The sequence below is a fragment of the Agelaius tricolor genome, unplaced genomic scaffold, assembly GCF_023055355.1.
Source record: "Agelaius tricolor isolate 1412-34295 unplaced genomic scaffold, bAgeTri1.0.p SCAF_10, whole genome shotgun sequence".
NCBI lineage: Eukaryota > Metazoa > Chordata > Aves > Passeriformes > Icteridae > Agelaius > Agelaius tricolor.
The window spans coordinates 24,423,244-24,441,763 of NW_027269270.1; the positions used below are offsets into that span (position 1 = coordinate 24,423,244).

An 18,520-nucleotide genomic window follows, 5' to 3' on the forward strand; every position below is an offset into this window, starting at 1 on the left:
GTGTTCATTTAATTTAGAGCATAAGCTCCCCCGGGGCACAGGGCCATGTCCTTTGTTTTAATCTTCTAAAGCACTTTGCCCAGTCTAGTGCTTTACCAATCTTCCTTAAAAGTATCAAGAAATATTGATTGTTGGTGTATACAAAGTGAGCACTGAGGGCAAGTCTAGCCTGCCCTTGTAGGCAGAGGGACTCAGGAGACAAATCCAGCAGTGGCTGAATCCTCTTTAGTGCTGTGGTGGAGCAGGAAAAAGACACTGCTGCACAATCCTGCCCTTTTCAAGCCTCAGCTTTGTCACACTGGGGCAATGGCAAGGCTGTGTTTGAGTCTCAAGTCATCCTCTGCCTCCTGGAGAACTGCAGGCCCTCCATGTGCAGTATGTTGCATGTCCCCAAACTGGAGGAACACCATTTTCCAGTTGTCTGGGATAATGGCAGTTCTGCAGACGGTGCCCTTCTGTGGCACAGCATTCCTTGTCCAAGTCTGGCAGTGATTGTTCAAAGCAACAATGGTTTCAGACAAGTAAGTTTGTGGTGTACATAAAGCTACAGATGAGCCCAATTGCAGCCTGGGATTTGGTCAAGGATTATTTCAACAGACGACAGCTAGAACTCCCACTGGCATAATCAAATCCACACATAAGTGTGGGAACAACTGCTTTGAACATGCACAGCCTGCTTTGCTGAGAAGCTTTTATTTGAAAATGTGGCCTCAGAACTTTTGCTCTTAATAACTGCATTTTTGTGTTGGTATCCAGCAAAACTAGATTGGATGCATGAGTTGTCTCATGCTGAGTTCCCTTTGTTTTCCAGCAAGAGGAATGATGTATTTCAATAACTGTAGAGACTTGACTTGTAAAGGATTGTTGTACAGGGCAAGAGAAGAAAGAGATATACTGTGCTACCTCAGAGCTGTGGCATGTTCTGTGGGACAAATGGGCTAATGAAAGTTGTCTGAGGAAGAAAAACTGGATCCATCCCGCCCTGACAAAACTGTGGAAGGAATCAGCTCTTGCAGGATTCTCCTACTGGTCCTTGAAGAGATGTGAATAGCTCAAGAGCAGAACAAATCTGCCTTATGTCCACCATCCCTATGCTAGACCTGAAAGGGGATCTTAAGTAAGCCTTTGCCAACAAAAATGTTGCATGGGATCAACCTGTACCTACATGCTTCATGGGTTTCATGGGCTGCATGTTTGCCTCCCTCCCTAGCAGTCCAGCAGTGCATGTGGAGCCCAAGGCAGCAGGTGCTGTTGCTATTGAATGCAGTGCCTGTGACCAGACCTTTGGATGTGTAGAACCACTCAGCTGCCCATGGAAAAATCAGACACAGAGCATGACCTGTCCTGCTGTGGCTCCAGTTTTTTCACTGGCCAAGACTCAAGCAGAGCAATGTAAAGTCTTGTCACAACTGGACTGAACTTGTAGACATGTTTAAGTGATGTGACTAGAATACAGCACATACATTACAGCAGCAGGGGCTGCTTGTTGAAATTTAAAGGGTGTATTTTTGTATAGGAAGTACAGCCTGGACTTTTCAATGCTCCCAGCTGAACAGGCAATGCAACATTTAGCTAGAATTTCCAAGGGAGCCTTGCATTTCTTAAAACCTCCCACTTGTTTTGTCAAAGAGCACTTTAGAGACTCCTTGATTGGAGGTGAAACCCTCCCATGCTGAGATGGGGCAGGTGCAGGGAGAAGCCTCCAGCCCAGCCAGAATGGAGGGTGGCAGGACTTTAATCACCCGAAGCCTCATCATGTCTCCCAGGCTGCTCCTTCTCATTGTGTGGGCAGCTGGTTTCCTTCCAGGAGGAAGGTTCCTGGCCTGTTTCATCATCCAAAAATCCATCTGTCTTCAAGATTGAGAGTCTTGTTTTTTAAACTGGTAATGTCAGACAGCCTGACCACAGCATCCTCCAAGAGTAAACCCAAGCTGTAATTTGGGAAACTTTAAAGCTTGCTAGATTTCTGTTTGTGTGTTAGGGAACTGTCTGCTCTTTCCAGTGTTGGTGCTAGTGAAGTTGCAAGGCTGGTCAGACTGTGGAGAAGCTGTCAGTTCCCTAGGTGGGAAGGAGGGGGGCCCCTGTTTCCGAGTGTTTTAGATGCAGAGGGGTGGCAGGAGGGGCTAGGAGAGCTCTGGGAGGAGTGGAGGGGTGTTTAGCTCTGCTGGAAAAAAAGAGTCACTTGTTGAAATGTCAGGTGGGTACCCAACAAGGAGTAGCACCTCAAATATGACTCACTTCTGAAACTCTCAGCCTGCCTAGGGAAGCAAATTCTCCCAACAAAGTGGATGTTGTTCCCTAAAACACAAGCCCTTTAAAAAGAAGAAAAAAAAAAGAAAGAATGAGAAACAGATTGGAAGGGTTTAGGCAGGGGGAAAATCAAATTTTTCTGGTTAATTAATCACTCCTCATGCGGTTTTTTTATTTTAGTTTGAGGGTTGTTCCAAAGCCTATTCCCGCCTGGAGAACTTAAAGACACACCTGAGGTCCCACACTGGAGAAAAACCTTATGTCTGTGAACACGAAGGCTGCAATAAAGCCTTTTCCAATGCCTCGGACAGAGCCAAGCACCAGAACAGGACACATTCCAATGAGGTAAGCCTGGGCTCACCACAGCTCAACGGAGGGCTTTTTTTAAATTTTGCTGACAATAAACATACACTTTACACACTGGACGCATGTAAAAAGAAACCTACTGTAATGAGAGGTTTATCTTATTTTTTAATGGGATTTATTTTTGCTGGGGAGCCAGACCACATTAGCTTTATATTTATGAAAGCTGTGTTTGAAATCATAAACAGATGTTAAAGTATGCAAACTTTTTAATCGACTTTGGAAATGAAAACAAGCATTTTCCAAACATATAATTTTTAATAGCACAGATAGTATAGTACAGTTGTGCAAGTGGAGTTTAATATTACTGTGGAGCAGACTTGCAGTAATATAACAGCTACCCTGGATCCTGATGCTCAGGAAATAATAGTCCCTCCATCATTTGATGTACAATGATAGAGCACAATGCAATGCTTTGTTAACCTTGGATAATTAAGACCCACTATTAGTAGTTGGGGAGCAGAGGAAATTGCCTTTATTGTAACGCATGTGATGGTCTGTTGCAATCAACCACGGCCGACGATTGAAATTTATATTACCACTAATTAGCTGACAGGGGAAGAAAAACAACACTCTAAAGTTCTAATAGTGTTTTCAGCCATGAAGAATTCAGTCTGTAGCCTAATTTGCAACAGTTAAATATCGACCATTGGAGAATGGAACACAGTTGTCACGGTTGACAGCCTTTTGAAGCGATGCTGTGTCTACAAAGGGCTTGTTGGGAGTATTTTTATCTCTGGCCTAGTATCAGTCAGTGATAACCAAAGCTCTGTAGGTTTCAGAGATTCTGTTTGAGTCAGAATGAGGACTCAAAATCTAGAAACCTCTTCCAGGCTGAAATGATGCTGAGATGGACTGGTGAATGACTAGGATCTCAGGGTTGTTTGAACTGGGTTGGGTATGAACCCAAACGTCAGGATTGTTCTCCACTAGCAAGACAAAGGTTAAAATTAACCCATATCCACACTTAAACTGGATAGTTTGGAGATGTTTTAAGTCTACACCAACCTTGAGGCCAGGAGGGACTAAAAAGGTAAGTTGCAGCCTCTCGTCTGCTCGGCATCCTGCATTCCCAGTAAGTGGTGTTTGACTACAGAATGTTTCTGTTAAAGCTTTTTCCCCAAAAGGTAGGCAATTACGATTTAATCTCACGATTTAGGTGTTGGAAATTGCTTGTTCTCCAGCCCTGGATGCTTTTTCTGCCTTCCTCCAGTGCTGGATCCATTGTCCCTTTCATTGTGGGATATTTCCACCTCTAATTTTGCAGTGTTAAGCCACTCTCCATGTTCTCAAACTGAAAAAATCAATCAGGCCACTGAAGATTTACATTTTTGCAACATTGTTTCCTGTCTTAAAGGAAATTTGCATCTCCCTTTGATTCCTAAGGATTCTCATGTGAATGGATCACGACTGCTGGTACAGCTCTCAGTGCTGGATACAGACTCACTCAGCCCAGTCTGTGCACACTGACAGTATGTGAGCAACTTTTTTGCCATAGATCACTTGAGGTCACATCCCTGGAGCTTTACCAGGAGCTTTGCTAGGCAGGGCAGTTTCCCATTTGAGCCAACTAATGTCCCATGTGGAGTTTTCATTTTGAATGTGTTAGTAAATGTAGTTTCTCCAATGGGTTCAGATTCTCGAGTGTTCCAGATCAGGAGCTGCATTGGATGTGGGATGACTCCTTGCTTATCTGAGCAGAGGTTGAACACACTTGAAAGTCAGATCATTTGGGTTCCCCTTGTGCAAGAAGGTGAGGCTGTAGGGCAGGAGCATCCAGCTCCATGTCTCTTGTGGACCCTGATCTAAATATGCTGACACTTGGCACAAGCTGCTTTCAAACACCACAAATCAAAGACTCAGATAACAGATAGGCATCTTATGCTCTGCAATTGCTTCTCCTAAAGGACACCTACCCCTTCTCTGGTGTAGGAACAGTACAGCCACCAGCAGAGGATCTGTACCAGACCAGCTGGCCCTGCCAAGGAACTGTAAGGCACTGCCACTATCCAGACCATCTTACATGTTGCAGTCATGCTTATTCCTGAACTGCTGTTCAACCCTCCTTGATGCAGTACAGAAACACCCCAAGACTGTGGGAGATGTGTAGGCTGCATACAATGGCTCTCTGGGCCATATTTTTGACACCCTCTTTGTGAGGATCATATAACACAATCCTTTACACCAGCTGGTATCCCTCACAGCAAAGCTCCTCACACTGGGCAGCAGGCCCAGGCAAGGGTCCTGTGTCCAGCTGTGGCCATGACCACTGGCTTAGCAAACTGTACTGAGACCTTGGCTCACAAAACCACACAAATGCAAAGCAGAAGTTTGTGGCTGTGACTATTTCCCATTATCCATTGGTAACTCTATTGTGGTTCCTAGCTACCTTCTAAATATTTTCCTCTGCTTGCAGTGTTTACTTGGAATACACCAGTTTCAGAGTTAGTCATCCAAGTCTCCTCTAAGGGGGAAGTTCCAGGTTCCCTGTGTTTGTCACTATCATTGTGTGACAGGACGTAGGTGTATGGTCCAAACATGCTGAAGTTCAAGGCTGGAATGTGTTACCACACTGACTTTGGTTTGATTGTTGAAGTGTCATACACACTACATTTTAAACTTTCAGTGACTGTTTGAATCCCTTCAGGGGATACCTTCAAAGTTACACCTGGAAAAAGGGCTTCCATCCTGTGACCACCCTCCAATGCATACACAGAGGAGTGCCTTGAGTTCATAGCCAGCCAAAGACTCAGAGTGACATTTTCAGCAACTCAAGCTGAACAAGGGTAAAACACATAAATCCTGTTCTGCTTTGTGTGGGGGGAGTTCTCCACTTCTCCCACCCTCAGGAGTATTATCCCATATGTGCATGAGTGTGGGAGGGAGGCATCTGAGACATCTAAACTCTTGACTTCACTAGGGTGAGGATGTCACTAGATGTCAGAATCTGGATAACCCAGGGACAGATGAAGGCACACCAGTGAAACAGCAGTTGTGCTTAGCTCAGTTGCAAGGGCTATGGCCTGATGAAGAGGATGATTGAATCCCCCTAGGTGGAGTGTCTGCTGTCTAAGCAACAGTGATCATGTTACCCTTATTGCTGGGGTCTGAAAAATCAGAATGTTGAGCCTAAAGGATATTTATAAAAAAATCTTTGAGCTGTTCTTATACAGGATTTTTTCAGCACATGTTGTGGGGATTCTGTTCTTTGTAATAAGGCTTAATAGCAATAGTAGTATTTCTATAATGCTTGTCCAAAAGGTTGCATGGTATTTTTAAACAAACTATTTTAATTTTTGTGCTTTGGTTTACCCAGCTTTAAAATATATTTACCTCAGTGGGGTGTAACGTGGATTTAGCTGGTTTGAATGATGTGCCAAGATCAGTCAGGAAGTCAGGAAGCATGCTTTGGAATACATAACAGACTTTCAGTGTTTTTCATGTGATGATGCTGGCTTTCTGCAAAGAATATATACTCCTTTTTATTTTTTCACTTAAGTTCCTGGACAAAATTACAAAACAGATTTTTAAAAAAATTTAAGGAATGGTCATTTTGGGTAGCCTTCAAATAACATCTATCTGTTTTTTCTCATGGATCTATCCTATTGCATTGGTAGGAAAATACATAGAGTTGTTGTGGGACCAAAAGTGGAACTTGGGATGAATCCTGAGCTTCCAGTGCAGCAGCACCAGCTCAAACAACTGCAGTATTAATACAACTTAGGAATTGGAGACTCAGTAAAATAAAAATAGTTAAAAAAATAAAAGTATCTGTTGCCGATTTCTGTTTTCAGAAGCATGGCTTCAGCCTTGTTTTCCTGTGGCAATCAATGATTCATGAATTCAGGATAGAGTGCTGTCGTGTGAAAAAAACATTGCATGCCTGTGGTTTGTTTTGCACAATAGCAGATTTCAAGGTGACAGGTGCTGGAGTGGTGTGATAGATTGAGTAGGGTGAATCCAGTCTGGCTTGAATTCACTGGACTTCCATCAGCCAAAAGGTTTCAGACATTTTCTTGGTGTAGACCCCACCTTAGCAGAGCGAATGTGTTATGCCCAGTCCGCTACATCACCTCCTTCCCATCCTTAATCAAGAAACATTCCTGTGGCCACCCGAGCAACTATATACATGGGAAAGTAATACTGAGAAAGTATTTTGTGAATTCTTAGCTGTCTTTTGATCCAGAAACTGAAAACAAGAAGTTTAGCCAACATGAAATGACAAGCCAAGTCTGTGTGGATCAGCAGCAGCCCATATATCACATCTTCCATATCTCAGTCTTTACAGAGTCCTGTGGAGCAGATGCTCCACATTTTGCTGCTGCCTGCTGCTATGCTCATTGTATTTTCTTGGCCCATACACTGTACCTGGAATATTTGGGCTTATTCTAAATATAACCCAAGATTTGTTTCTGTTGACAGAAGCCCTACGTGTGTAAAATCCCTGGCTGCACGAAGCGGTACACGGACCCCAGCTCCCTCAGGAAGCACGTCAAGACGGTGCACGGGCCCGATGCTCACGTCACAAAGAAGCAGCGCAATGACGTCCACCCAAGGCCACCTCCTCTCAAGGAAAATGGGGACAACGAGGCCAGCGCCAAGCAGAGCAGCAAGGTGTCAGAGGAGAGCTCCGAGGCCAACAGCACCACACGGAGCATGGAGGATTGCTTACAAGTCAAAACGATAAAAACAGAGAATTCTGTGGTAAGAGCAGTTGCTTTTGGCAGAAATGACGTGGTTCCTGATCTCTCTGATGCAGTAGGTGCATGAAGCATTTGTATTCCATTTACCTCTCTGGGCAGGTGCCCTTCAGCCCTAGAGTTCAAGTCCAGAAATGAAGCTGCAGGTCAGGGCACAGTCCACTACATTTTGTACCTTCCTACCCAGCATCATAAATTCCTGCCCTTGTAGTCACGGGGGCCATGTGGTGCCCTTGGCTGAGGTTGGCATTCCTGTGCTGTGAAAGCGGGTAAAACCCAATCGTGTTGTGGTCAAATGAGCTTTACCTACCTCACCAGTTTAAATTGAGCAACGACCACAGGGCACAGATTGATGAATGCTTCTTGAAGCAAAGGTCCTGGCCTAAGCAGTCCCTTTTCTTCTCCTCCCTGCACCCTTCACTCCTTTTCTTTGTAGTCTGCTGCTGTTTGATGAAGCCAGTGGGGATAAAACTAGCTGTTCTATTTTTGTTGAGTATCTTAAAGCAAGTTTAATTCCTTGTCCACCATACACAGAAGCACAAAATCCCTGGGGTTGTCAGGGACCTCTTGAGATCATCTAGTCCCACCTCCCTGATCAGCCCAGGCTGGCTGGAGCAGATTCCTCAGGAGTACAGAAATTCAATACATGACTCCCAGCTGCCATAGAAAATTGTAGCGAGGTCATGGGGCAGGGGAGTGAAATTAGGAATAAACTGTGGCCCGCAGAGTACAGCCTGTCACTCAGCCATGATCAAGCTTTACAGCTCCAGCACCTGAAGCAAAGACCATTTATTAGCTTTCTGTCTGTTACAGCAGCTCCACAATTGGCAGTAGCGTGGTCAGTGGTACTAAGGAGCTGTGTATAGTGGTGCTTTCAAACACATCAAACCTCTTCCACCCCATCCAGGATGGAGGAGGAGATGGAGGGTTACAACACATGAATCACTTTTACCTTTTGATGTTTCTTTTCACTTTTGTACCCAAAGTTCTGGTCTGTTGCACCAGAGTGGGACAGGGTATGGTCTGGATACAGAAGAAAAGACCTTCACCTGCAAAGGAGTGTTCACATATTCCCCAGACTTCCCACTTGAGCTGAAAGGACTTTGAGCTCCAAAATACATATTTTCTTGATTTGAATCCAGGCTAAAAGATTGTTATTCCTGTGAAAAACATGCCCTGGAGCTACAAAGATTTTCTCAGAAGGGTTAGGGGATGTGTTGTTGGACAAATTACTAATGAGCAGCATGTTTCAGTTAAGAAAAAATTTAGTATTTACACATCCACAATGTCTCTAATTGACTAAAGAAACAGTTTCCTGTGATGAGGTTCTGTAATGTGTTACAAAAGCTGAGTGTGAGAACCACTGGACAGAATGACCTTTCTCCAATACTCTTCCTCCATGTGTTTTGTTGTTTTTTTCCTATGAAAACACTGACACAATTACAGCTCCCCACCCTGCTTCTCCTGAAGGTATGGGCTTGTTTTCCTAGCACTCTGTGCTTCCAGGGTTCCAGCCAAGCCATCTCACTGGCAGCAGGGCCCTGGGTCATGTGTTACTCTTCACTGTCCCTCTCTAGCCCTGCGTATTTCCCTTGAGCACCTCTGACAGGTGGCATCTCGTCTGGTGGGCCCCATCCAGCTCCTGTTTCATGGTTAAGGTCAGGGTGGTAGGAGGGGTGAGATGCTTAACTAGTTCCCATCATTCCCAGGCTCCTTGTTTTGACCTATATTTGTGTGTCACCCCAAACCCATGGAAACAGGTAGAAAGTCTCTTCTAGGAGCTTTTATTTGTGCCCCCAAAGAGGGAAGGCAGGGAAGGTGGGGTATGGGAGTGGGGGATATGTTGGTAATTTGTGCTATATTCTGCATTTCTCTCTTCCTCCTTTTACTATCCTGGTCCTTTTTGTTAATGCTGTCTTTGTCCTAACAACCTGTTCTTTATTCCCACTTACCCTTCCTTACTCTACCTTCCTAAGGACAGTCGGTACTAAGGTGAGCAAAGAAATCCTTTGTATTAAAATAGCTGTATAAAATATGATCTCCTGCAGATCTCTGTCTCCATTTAACCCTCACAGGGTGGAAGTGGAAGTATGTGGGGCAGTGGGGAGGGATAGGAGAAATTTGCTTGAGTGCCGAAAGGGGGAGGATGCAGTGCCTGAGGATTCCCTTTGCCACCTTTCTCCCAGCATCACAACTTGCCATTAAATATTGGGATTGCAATCTGTATTGCCTAGACTGAAGGACAATCAGAGCCAGGCAACCCTGCCCATGGGGGGCTGCTGTGGAGTAAAAAACAACACTGCAGCACTCTGCATTCCCACCTTGGCCCAGGGCAGAGTACTTTGCCTTTTCAGCACTCCCATTTTTGGCTGGAGCATGGGCCTGGAGCAGAAAAGCCAAGCATCCTGTTTGGTAGCAGCAGCAGAGCAAGTTCAGACCATATAGTGTCTGCTCCAAATAAACTACTCAATGTGAGTAGTTTACATTCCTAATGTAAATAAAATAAATATTTATGGTGCTTATCTGCCTTATCTGCAAGTGGGAGTTTGCAAACAGTGAGCCAGGTTTTTATCTGGCGGGGAAGTTTGTCAGCTAACATAATTATATGTTAGGGTATTTTAAAGACAGAAATACGTTGTGTCTGAAATACTTAAGCCTTGATCCCATGTTAGATAAGCCAGTGTTTGCTGCAATATACCTTGCACAACCAGGTGACATGCTGCTTTTCTTCAAGAAACATCTGTCCTTCTTTTGGAGGAAGAGCACTTGGTTTCTCTCTATCTTGCAGTTGAATCACCATGGTTTTTCCAGGTGTGGGGTGCTGTCCCATCCTCCTCTCACAGGGGGGAGGCATCTGCCTTTTGGAAGAGCTGGGATCTTGCAGCAGGGAGGGGTAACAAGATGAGAGCCTAGGATAGGAGCTCTCCTAGCCTCCAGGACTAACACCGGGGATGTTTAGCTCCTGATTTCTTCCCAACCATGTTTTCACCTGCCCAACTCTTTTTCCTCTTTTCCCTCCCTAAGATGTGTCAGTCCAGTCCTGGTGGCCAGTCGTCATGCAGCAGTGAGCCATCACCCCTTGGCAGCACCAACAACAATGACAGTGGAGTAGAAATGAACATGCACAGCGGGGGAAGTCTGGGAGATCTGACGGCGTTGGATGACAACGCTCCTGTCGTGGACTCAACAGTGTCATCTGGTAACTCAGCAGTCAGCCTGCAGCTAAGGAAACACATGACGACGATGCAACGACTTGAACAGCTCAAGAAGGAGAAACTCAAGACAGTTAAGGATTCCTGCTCATGGGTGAGCCCAGCTCCACAAGCCAGAAACACCAAGCTGCCTCCCATCTCAGGAAATGGTAAGCCCTGGGCCTGGACCGTGTCCTGTAGGAACATTTCAGAGTTTGACTCCGGTTTCATAACCAAGAGTCTGCCCTGGAGGAATGAGGATCATTCCTTATTGCCTCTGAGTCATGCTTTGATAGATAAAGATGTCAGGTAAAATGGACAGCTTGGGTGTAAACACAGCCATCTGGTGATGTGCAAGAGAAGAAACCCAGATGCTCAGTTCTACAGACCTATGAAGGGAGACAGGGGTTTTGGTGCCCTTGTTTCTGAGCTTGCCCAGAACCCAGACACAGCTGTCCCCATTGTCTCAGTTACAACCACAAGGCTGCTGGCATTTTTTCTAGCAGTAGGAGTTCCCCGAGGGGTAATGTGCTTCCTGGGAGACCACTGCAGCACAGCAGCAATCCAGACAAGACCTCCCTCCATAATCTTGCTCTGACAGAAGCTTTTTGTCACTCAGAAACTCCTGGCTATGAAGCCTCTAGCTTCATATGCTTGTTTCCCACTGGCTGGTGATTCCTGGTAAAAGCATCTTTTTGAACCCTCTAGAGGTCCTCTAACTTTGCCAAGAAATCCAAAGGCATAGTGCCTGGGTGATACTAGATCTCAGAGCTTCTTGGGTTGCTCTTGGAAGAGCCTTTAAATGTCAACCTTTGGATTCTCGGGCTGCTCTCCCTGACTGCTGTGCATCTGTCCCAGAGAGTAGCTGTGGTTGTAGCTGTATGCTGTCCCTGTGGCACTGTTTCACACCAGTCCTACCTTTGTCCTACTGAGGGAAGCCCATGTGGAGACATTTCCTCAGAAGCTGAGTATAAGGGGCGTACATGTTACAAACACTCTGCAGCAGGGACTTCTTAACTTCTCTCCCCAGACTTCTTGCTCCCTTTGCATGAACATAGAGCTAGAAATGAAACTTTGAATTCGCTAGCAGCGCATGAAACTCATCATTACTCCCATTAAGTATTTGGGGGTGGCTTTGTGGGTCTGTATTCTGGCACCTAGAACACCACAAAGTGAAATTTCTCAGCTAACTAAACCTTTTCCTTCCCTGCAACCTTTCCAGGCTCTGTTCTGGAAAACAGTGGTGGTTCTTCAGCTATGCTGCCTAACCCCAGAATAATGGAGCTGTCTGTCAACGAGGTTACGATGCTGAACCAGCTCAACGAGCGCCGTGACAGCACAACAAGCACCGTCAGCTCTGCCTACACTGTCAGCCGCAGATCCTCAGGGATCTCCCCTTACTTCTCCAGCCGCCGTTCCAGCGAGGCTTCGCATCTCGGGCACCGCCCCAACAACACCAGCTCCACTGACTCCTACGACCCCATTTCCACAGATGCCTCCCGCCGGTCGAGCGAGGCGAGCCAGTGCAGCGGGATGCCGGGTCTGCTGAACCTCACACCAGCTCAGCACTACAGGCTGAAAGCCAAGTACGCTGCTGCCACAGGGGGCCCTCCTCCGACCCCCCTGCCAAACATGGAGAGGATGACCCTGAAGAACAGGATCTCACTGATGGATGGACCAGACCCCACCTTGCCCTCCGTCCGCCTCCCACCGGGCCCCAGGCGTTGCAGCGATGGTAACACCTATGGCTACCCATCAGCTCCAGCATTTCCCCATGAGGTGCAGGGCAACTGCACGAGACGGGCAAGTGACCCTGTGAGGAGACCTCCTGGAGACCCCCAGGCTCTCTCACGAGTTCACCGCTTCAACAGTACCAACAGTGTGAACCCCTTCCATCCTCCACAGCCCACAGACAGGAGGAATTTTGGTCTCCAGAGCTATGGGCGCTCAGACGGGAGCCTGCCCCGGCACTCCTACTCACCCCGGCCCCTGAGCATCAGTGAAAACATCGCCATGGAAGCCATGTCCGGGGAGACAGACGTGCCCATTGGAGATGATGACATTATGCTGCCAGATGATGTGGTACAGTACATCAAATCCCAGAACAATGGAACAGTGGCTGAGAGCACTTCCATGGGGTACAGCAATGACATGCAGAACTTCCAAGGAAGTGGAAAGCTGCAGCCTCCAGCCTTGCCCAATCAGCGCAGGATGGCGGTGGCTGAGGCAAGCATGAGCCACTTGGGACCCATGATGGCAGAGTGTTCCATGAGTTTTGATACTTCTTCAGACATGAATAAAAATAACATGCCTGTCCAGTGGAATGAAGTCAGCTCAGGCACAGTTGATATCATGTCCAATCAGTCAAAGCAGCAGTTTTCACAAGGGAACTTAGCGGTGGTCCAGCAGAAGCAGAACTTTGGTCAGTACCAGAACTACAACCAGCAGCAGATGCAGCTGCCAGACAACAGTATGAATGCAACTCAGCAGAGCTTTATGCAGAGAAACATGGGCATGGATGGGCAGAGGCTAAACTGCATGCAGCTGCGGCAGCAGCACATGAGCCTAGGTCCCAGCATGAACCCCGACATGGGCTTGCACTCAGGGTATAACCAACCACATCAGATGCTGAGCCCCAGTGCAGTCAGTGGCAACCCAAATCAGATCTCTCCTAATTGCAGCAACATGGCAGCAAAGTCTGGACCTCACCTTCACCCTCAGCAAATGGACATGGCAGCCAACCCTTCCTTGATGGTCAGGAGCAACAGTGAGCGCACAGCGCTGGGACAGGTCATGCACGAGCCAAATCAGCAGAACTACTCATCTCAGCCAAGCCACCTGAACTTCCCTGTGGCTCAGGAGACCTTTCCTCAGCCCATCATGACCTCCAGTCAGCCCAGTTTTGAGCCTCAGCAGAGCGTGGTGGGTTCAGCTGCGCAGGCATATCCACCTGGCATGATCCAGCCTCATCCTCCACCGGAGCCAAACCCGGGCAGCAGACCCCGAGGGGTCCGCACCGCCCAGCAGCTGGGCTACATGAGAACTGCCCATCCTGCAAACACCATCAGCTCTGGCCAGGAGACAGCGGAGGCCATGCACAAAAGAACCAGTGACATGTTGCTGGCACCAGCCCAGCAGTGTGCGGACGGCACGAGAGACAACAGCTTGATGTACTATTATGGCCAAATCCACATGTATGAGCAGAACAACGGCTTCGACAACCACGCGGACTGTCGGGTCAGGCAGCAGCAGTGCACACAGAACAGCAAGCCAGCCACTCTGCCTTCCCCAGGAACAAACCAGGTGTCCAGCACAGTGGACTCTCAAGGTCTTGAGCCGCCCCAGATAGATTTTGATGCCATCATGGACGATGGGGACCATTCAAGCCTGATGTCGGGAACCCTGAGCCCCAGCATCCTGCAGAACCTCTCCCAGAACTCCTCTCGCCTGACAACTCCACGAAACTCTCTGACACTGCCCACCATACCTGCGGGGATAAGCAATATGGCAATAGGTGATATGAGCTCCATGCTAACCACGCTGGCAGAAGAGAGTAAATTTCTAAACATGATGTCGTAACGGTAAAGCACAAGGCCTTGGTGCTATCCAAGGGGCTCTGCGTGAAGCAGTTGTATGAATGTGCTTTTCAAAAATAATCTGTTTCAATAGAGTAGGGTTTTTTATAAGTGTTAAATGCATTAAAGGATTTCAAAGTGAAAATTTTAAAAAGTCTGTGTACAGAATTATGTAAACTTTATGCAGGCAGTTCAGTACCACAAGGGTGCACCTCTAGTATTATTTTTTTGGCTTGGTTTCCTGGAGCACTGAACGGTATCGCCACCAAACTAGGAGACAGCATGAGGGTGGTTAGAGATGAAACCCTCCCTTCTGGGAAGCCCTGTAAATAGCCCTCCCCATCATTTTTCCATTAGTTACATTTGCAAAAAAATTCCGTTTTCAACCCACCCCAGAAAGAAATGGGAGGATGCATTTTTGGTTAGAATAAAAGCCATACGATGTATTCTGCTCTGATGAGAGTAGGGTTTAGTGATGTCTCCAAACAAGCCCTCTGGCAGCAGTATTGTTTTATACCGTAAATACCTTTGTACCTTGCAAAGAGCGACGTTTCCAAATGGCTTCTCAGCAAAGTGCCTTACCATGCTTTCTTGTTAAGTAGCCAAGGCCTCTCTTCCTTTAAAAATCAAATATAGTGTATTGTCAGAAGCGTATATAAAATGTACATTTATAAAAACATAGTGGTGTTTCTGAGAAAACATTGGAAAGACACATTGATGAGACACATAAAAGGTGAATGCACACTTTGATCAGATGTGTTTACAACGTGGTTTATATCATGTGCATAGTGGAGCAGAGGTCTGGGAACAGCAATCACTGGGAAATAATCCCCCGTGGCAGGAAGTCTCTGGCATGCAGACTGACACACATGCATAACTTTGCACCTTCTGAACACAGTGACTTTCTGCCAGTGCCCCACATGCATCTTTAATGTCAGAGTGCTGGAGCACACATTACTGGATCCCTGTGCAGCTTTGCAGCAGCTTTGCTCTCTGGTGGGTTTTCCATGCTGAGGTGCTCACATAAACAAGTGATGGTGATGGAGAGACTTTTACTTTCGTTCCAGCCCAGTGTGCACTGTGGCAGCTCTGGGGGAGCAGGTTAATCTGCCAGGGCTCATCTGTGTGATGTGCTCAGTGCAGGGTTCTGTCTGGGCTTCATGTGCACAACAGGTGCCTTGCTGCACTGATATGGGGCCAAGCATAAGCCAAAATGCCCTGCCCCACAAGCACCCAGTGTTAGCTTAACATGTCCCACAGCATGAAAAAACTGCTGTATCCAAAAAATATACCAGGGTCAACCTGAGTTGTTCATTTGAGTAGCAGACTGCACCTGCAGCCTGCAGCACCTGCACCAGCAGACTGCACCTGCAGCACTAAACATGTGTATAGTCTCAAAACAGGAATTTGGGTCAGAATAGTAGCTTGGTCAGTGAGAATCTCTTGGAACCATCATTGGGGAAGAGATGGGAGGAGCAGGGCCTCCTGAAGTCAAATTCTCCACCAGAATATAACTGCTCATAAAATAGTGATCAGCTGTTTCCAGGACAGTCCCACCTGCCAGTAAGTTGATCTTTGTTGTATTATTTATTTTTGCTGTCATTAGACAAAAGGGTAGAAGCAGTGGGGTGCACGTACTTGGGAGGATGCCTTGCTTAACTTCAGACTGCGTTGGACAAGGACAACTCCTCTCATCCTGCTCTCATAGCCTCAAATACTTTGTACTCCATATTTTGAAGGGCAGGGAACAAGTGTGACATCCCCCCCAGGTTTTTACAGCTGGACTGAGTAAGCATCTGTAGAGCTTCACTCTTTCCTTCCCATCTCCCTGTCATATCAGTGTCATGTTCTCATTTGCACCTACTCTGTCCCTTGCACAGGACCAGGACAGCTCTATAAAGGTGTTTTCTGGTGTCTCTGCTTTCCTTTTGCACAAACTGATGACAGGATCACTCTTCCCAGTATCACCAGGGGCTGACATGAAAATGCCACGTGCTACCTCCAGGCAAACTCTGTGATATCAGGTAGGCAGGAGCTGTGCTTGGCAGTGGTGGATCAGGACAGCTTTGCTGTCAGGTATCCCTGGGTATGGCTGGTGCAGGGAGGTGCTGCTCAGCATCCTGCAGTCTCATCATCCTCATCCCAAAGGCAGAGGGTGCACACAGGGTGCTCTCAGCCCTGCCCTTCACCCCTCCATGATTCCTGCTGATGTCCAGGGTGCATGAGGACAGGGGAGCAAAGCAAGGTGCCGGGCTGTTTATTTGTGTCTCCTGTGAAAGTTGTGTTTAAAGGGATTGTTTTATAGTCTGCTGTATATATTCTCCTGCAGTTACTGACCTTGCCCTTGCCTTCGCATTTATGAAAAGAGGGCAGTACATGTTTTTAGGACATTGTATGTTGTCCTGGACGCTTGGAGTACAACTGGGCACCCCTTATGCTGAGATGGACCAGGCTTTCATGTGTCCTTTGATTGCTAATGACTTTTTTAACAGCTGCATAGGGCAGCAGTGGCTCTTGAGTCCCTCCTCACAGATATCTCATTAGCAAACGTTCAAATACAGAAGCAAAACCAAATCTCCAATGACTTGAGATTTTTTTGGACTTTCCAGTGGTGGTCTTCCTTCATTTACTGAAAAAGTATTATAATAATCTTTCCAGCACTGTATATATTATGTATAGAAGACATCATTACTAAAAGTACTGTAGGTGAATTGTTCTGTCAAATTTATATCCTAAGAACATTTTTAGCTGTTTTCTACATCATAAGAATGGAGGTAACATGCTGAACCTGTATATAAACCTTTTGTACATTAAAAAGTAATTTTTTTTTCATAATTCATTGTGTCTGTTGTTATTTCTTTTTATTAACAAATGGTGGCTGGTCTTGGTCTGTTGTTAGCACACCAACACTGTTAGTTGGACTCTGGTGGTGCTTAGGAAGAGTTGGTGAGGAGCTGGTAGGGCATGTGTGTGATACAGCACAGATGTGAAATGGTCTTGCCTTGAAGAACTTCCACTTAAGAGTGAGATGGAGGTGGCAGAAAGAGAGGCAGCAAGGCCAGTGTGTGCTGCAAGCACAGTTCTGCTGCCCAGGTGTCTTTCACTGCCTCTTGGCAGAGGTGATTTGAAGGACAGTGGCAGTGCAGCAGGGATTGTACAGGAGAGGAGATCAGAGCAAGGACTGGGCAAATTTGTCAACCAGAAGATTTATGATAAAAATGGCTTGTTGACTGACTTGGTCATTGTCCAAAAGGAGACAGAAATAGGACAGATTAGCAGAGCTGTGATGGGCCATGACAGTGGCAAATTGAATATTGGGTTTGGAGAAAGGAGAAATTAATCTGTGCATTATGTATGTGATGGGAAGCAATTATTGGGTGAGCAACTGATAGATACATCAGTTGTGACTAGTTAGTGTCTCATCCAGCTCCTTGATGAGAAAGATTTAATTTGGCTGCAGCAAGAGTTAGCTCAGCTACTCAAGAGACTGACTTTCCACTTGTTTTTGTAGAGGTGGGTTGGTGTGCACAGGGTTAGAGCCTTAAGGGAGGGTGAGGAGGCTCACAGGTGACCCTCGTGGGCTCAGCAATGAGTTTGGAATGAAAACTGCTGAGCAAAGCAGCTGGCCAGTGAATCACTGAATTACACTTGCTGCACATGAACCAGCAGTTTCATGCAGAAGCAACTGCAGGGGATGGACTCCTCTTCCTCTCTGTGGGATCCCTCCTGAGCTGATTGGCAGAATCAGGTATGTAGAATCAGGTACATATGGGACAAACCCTCACCCTGTCTTCAGGATCCCTATTTGAACCTTCCAGGTTCCTTCAAAGTCCATGGCAAGAGATTGGCACATCCCTCTTGTGAAATTATTCTTTCCTGTTTTAGACACATGGAATGGAGTGGAGTTTTCGTCTGAAACACATGCATCACTCTCCTCATTGATTACAGAGAGACCCCCAAGTAGGCAGCTTAGATGCCTTCTCCACTGGGGCAAGGTGAATCCCACACTCCTGTGGATCTCTTACACCAATCTGGTCACCCTCAGCATGATCTGAGGCTGAGTCAGTGGAGATGTTAGTGATCCTGTTAGCCTGTTACTTATTGAATAAATATCACACCCCTCAGTACTGTCCAAGAACTACAGAAATCACAATAAAAATGCAGACATTTCATTAAAAGGCAATTGTTCAGATCTTTTCTCTTGACAAAAGCTTTTGGAGACTCAGATCAGCTCCTACTGCTTTTCTACTTCAAACACTTAAAGTAGGTTTCTAATCTAGATCAAATGATGCTTTTAGCTGGTGTTTCTCTTCAGAGTTCAATCAGGGCACACCTCTGCCAATGTGAGAACATATTTATTACTTAAACTGGGCTAAGATTTCCTAGGAGCCCACCTGAGGTCATGTACCAGCATGTGCATTTTTACTGCTTTACCATCCTG

General features: G+C 46.4%; 1 protein-coding gene across 5 annotated transcripts in view; it reads left to right on the forward strand.

Annotated features, from left to right (window-relative positions):
- Positions 1–16,914, forward strand: part of GLI2 (GLI family zinc finger 2) — a 191,859-nt gene extending 174,945 nt beyond the window's left edge. For all 5 annotated transcript variants that reach the window (XM_071435246.1, XM_071435247.1, XM_071435245.1 and 2 more), the window contains 4 exons: positions 2,431–2,595; positions 7,036–7,317; positions 10,338–10,674; positions 11,727–16,914. In XM_071435246.1, coding sequence (XP_071291347.1) covers positions 2,431–2,595; positions 7,036–7,317; positions 10,338–10,674; positions 11,727–14,083 — 3,141 coding nt within the window. In that variant the 3' untranslated portion in view covers positions 14,084–16,914. The remainder of the gene's footprint in view (positions 1–2,430; positions 2,596–7,035; positions 7,318–10,337; positions 10,675–11,726) is intronic.
- The last annotated feature ends 1,606 nt before the right edge of the window (positions 16,915–18,520 follow it).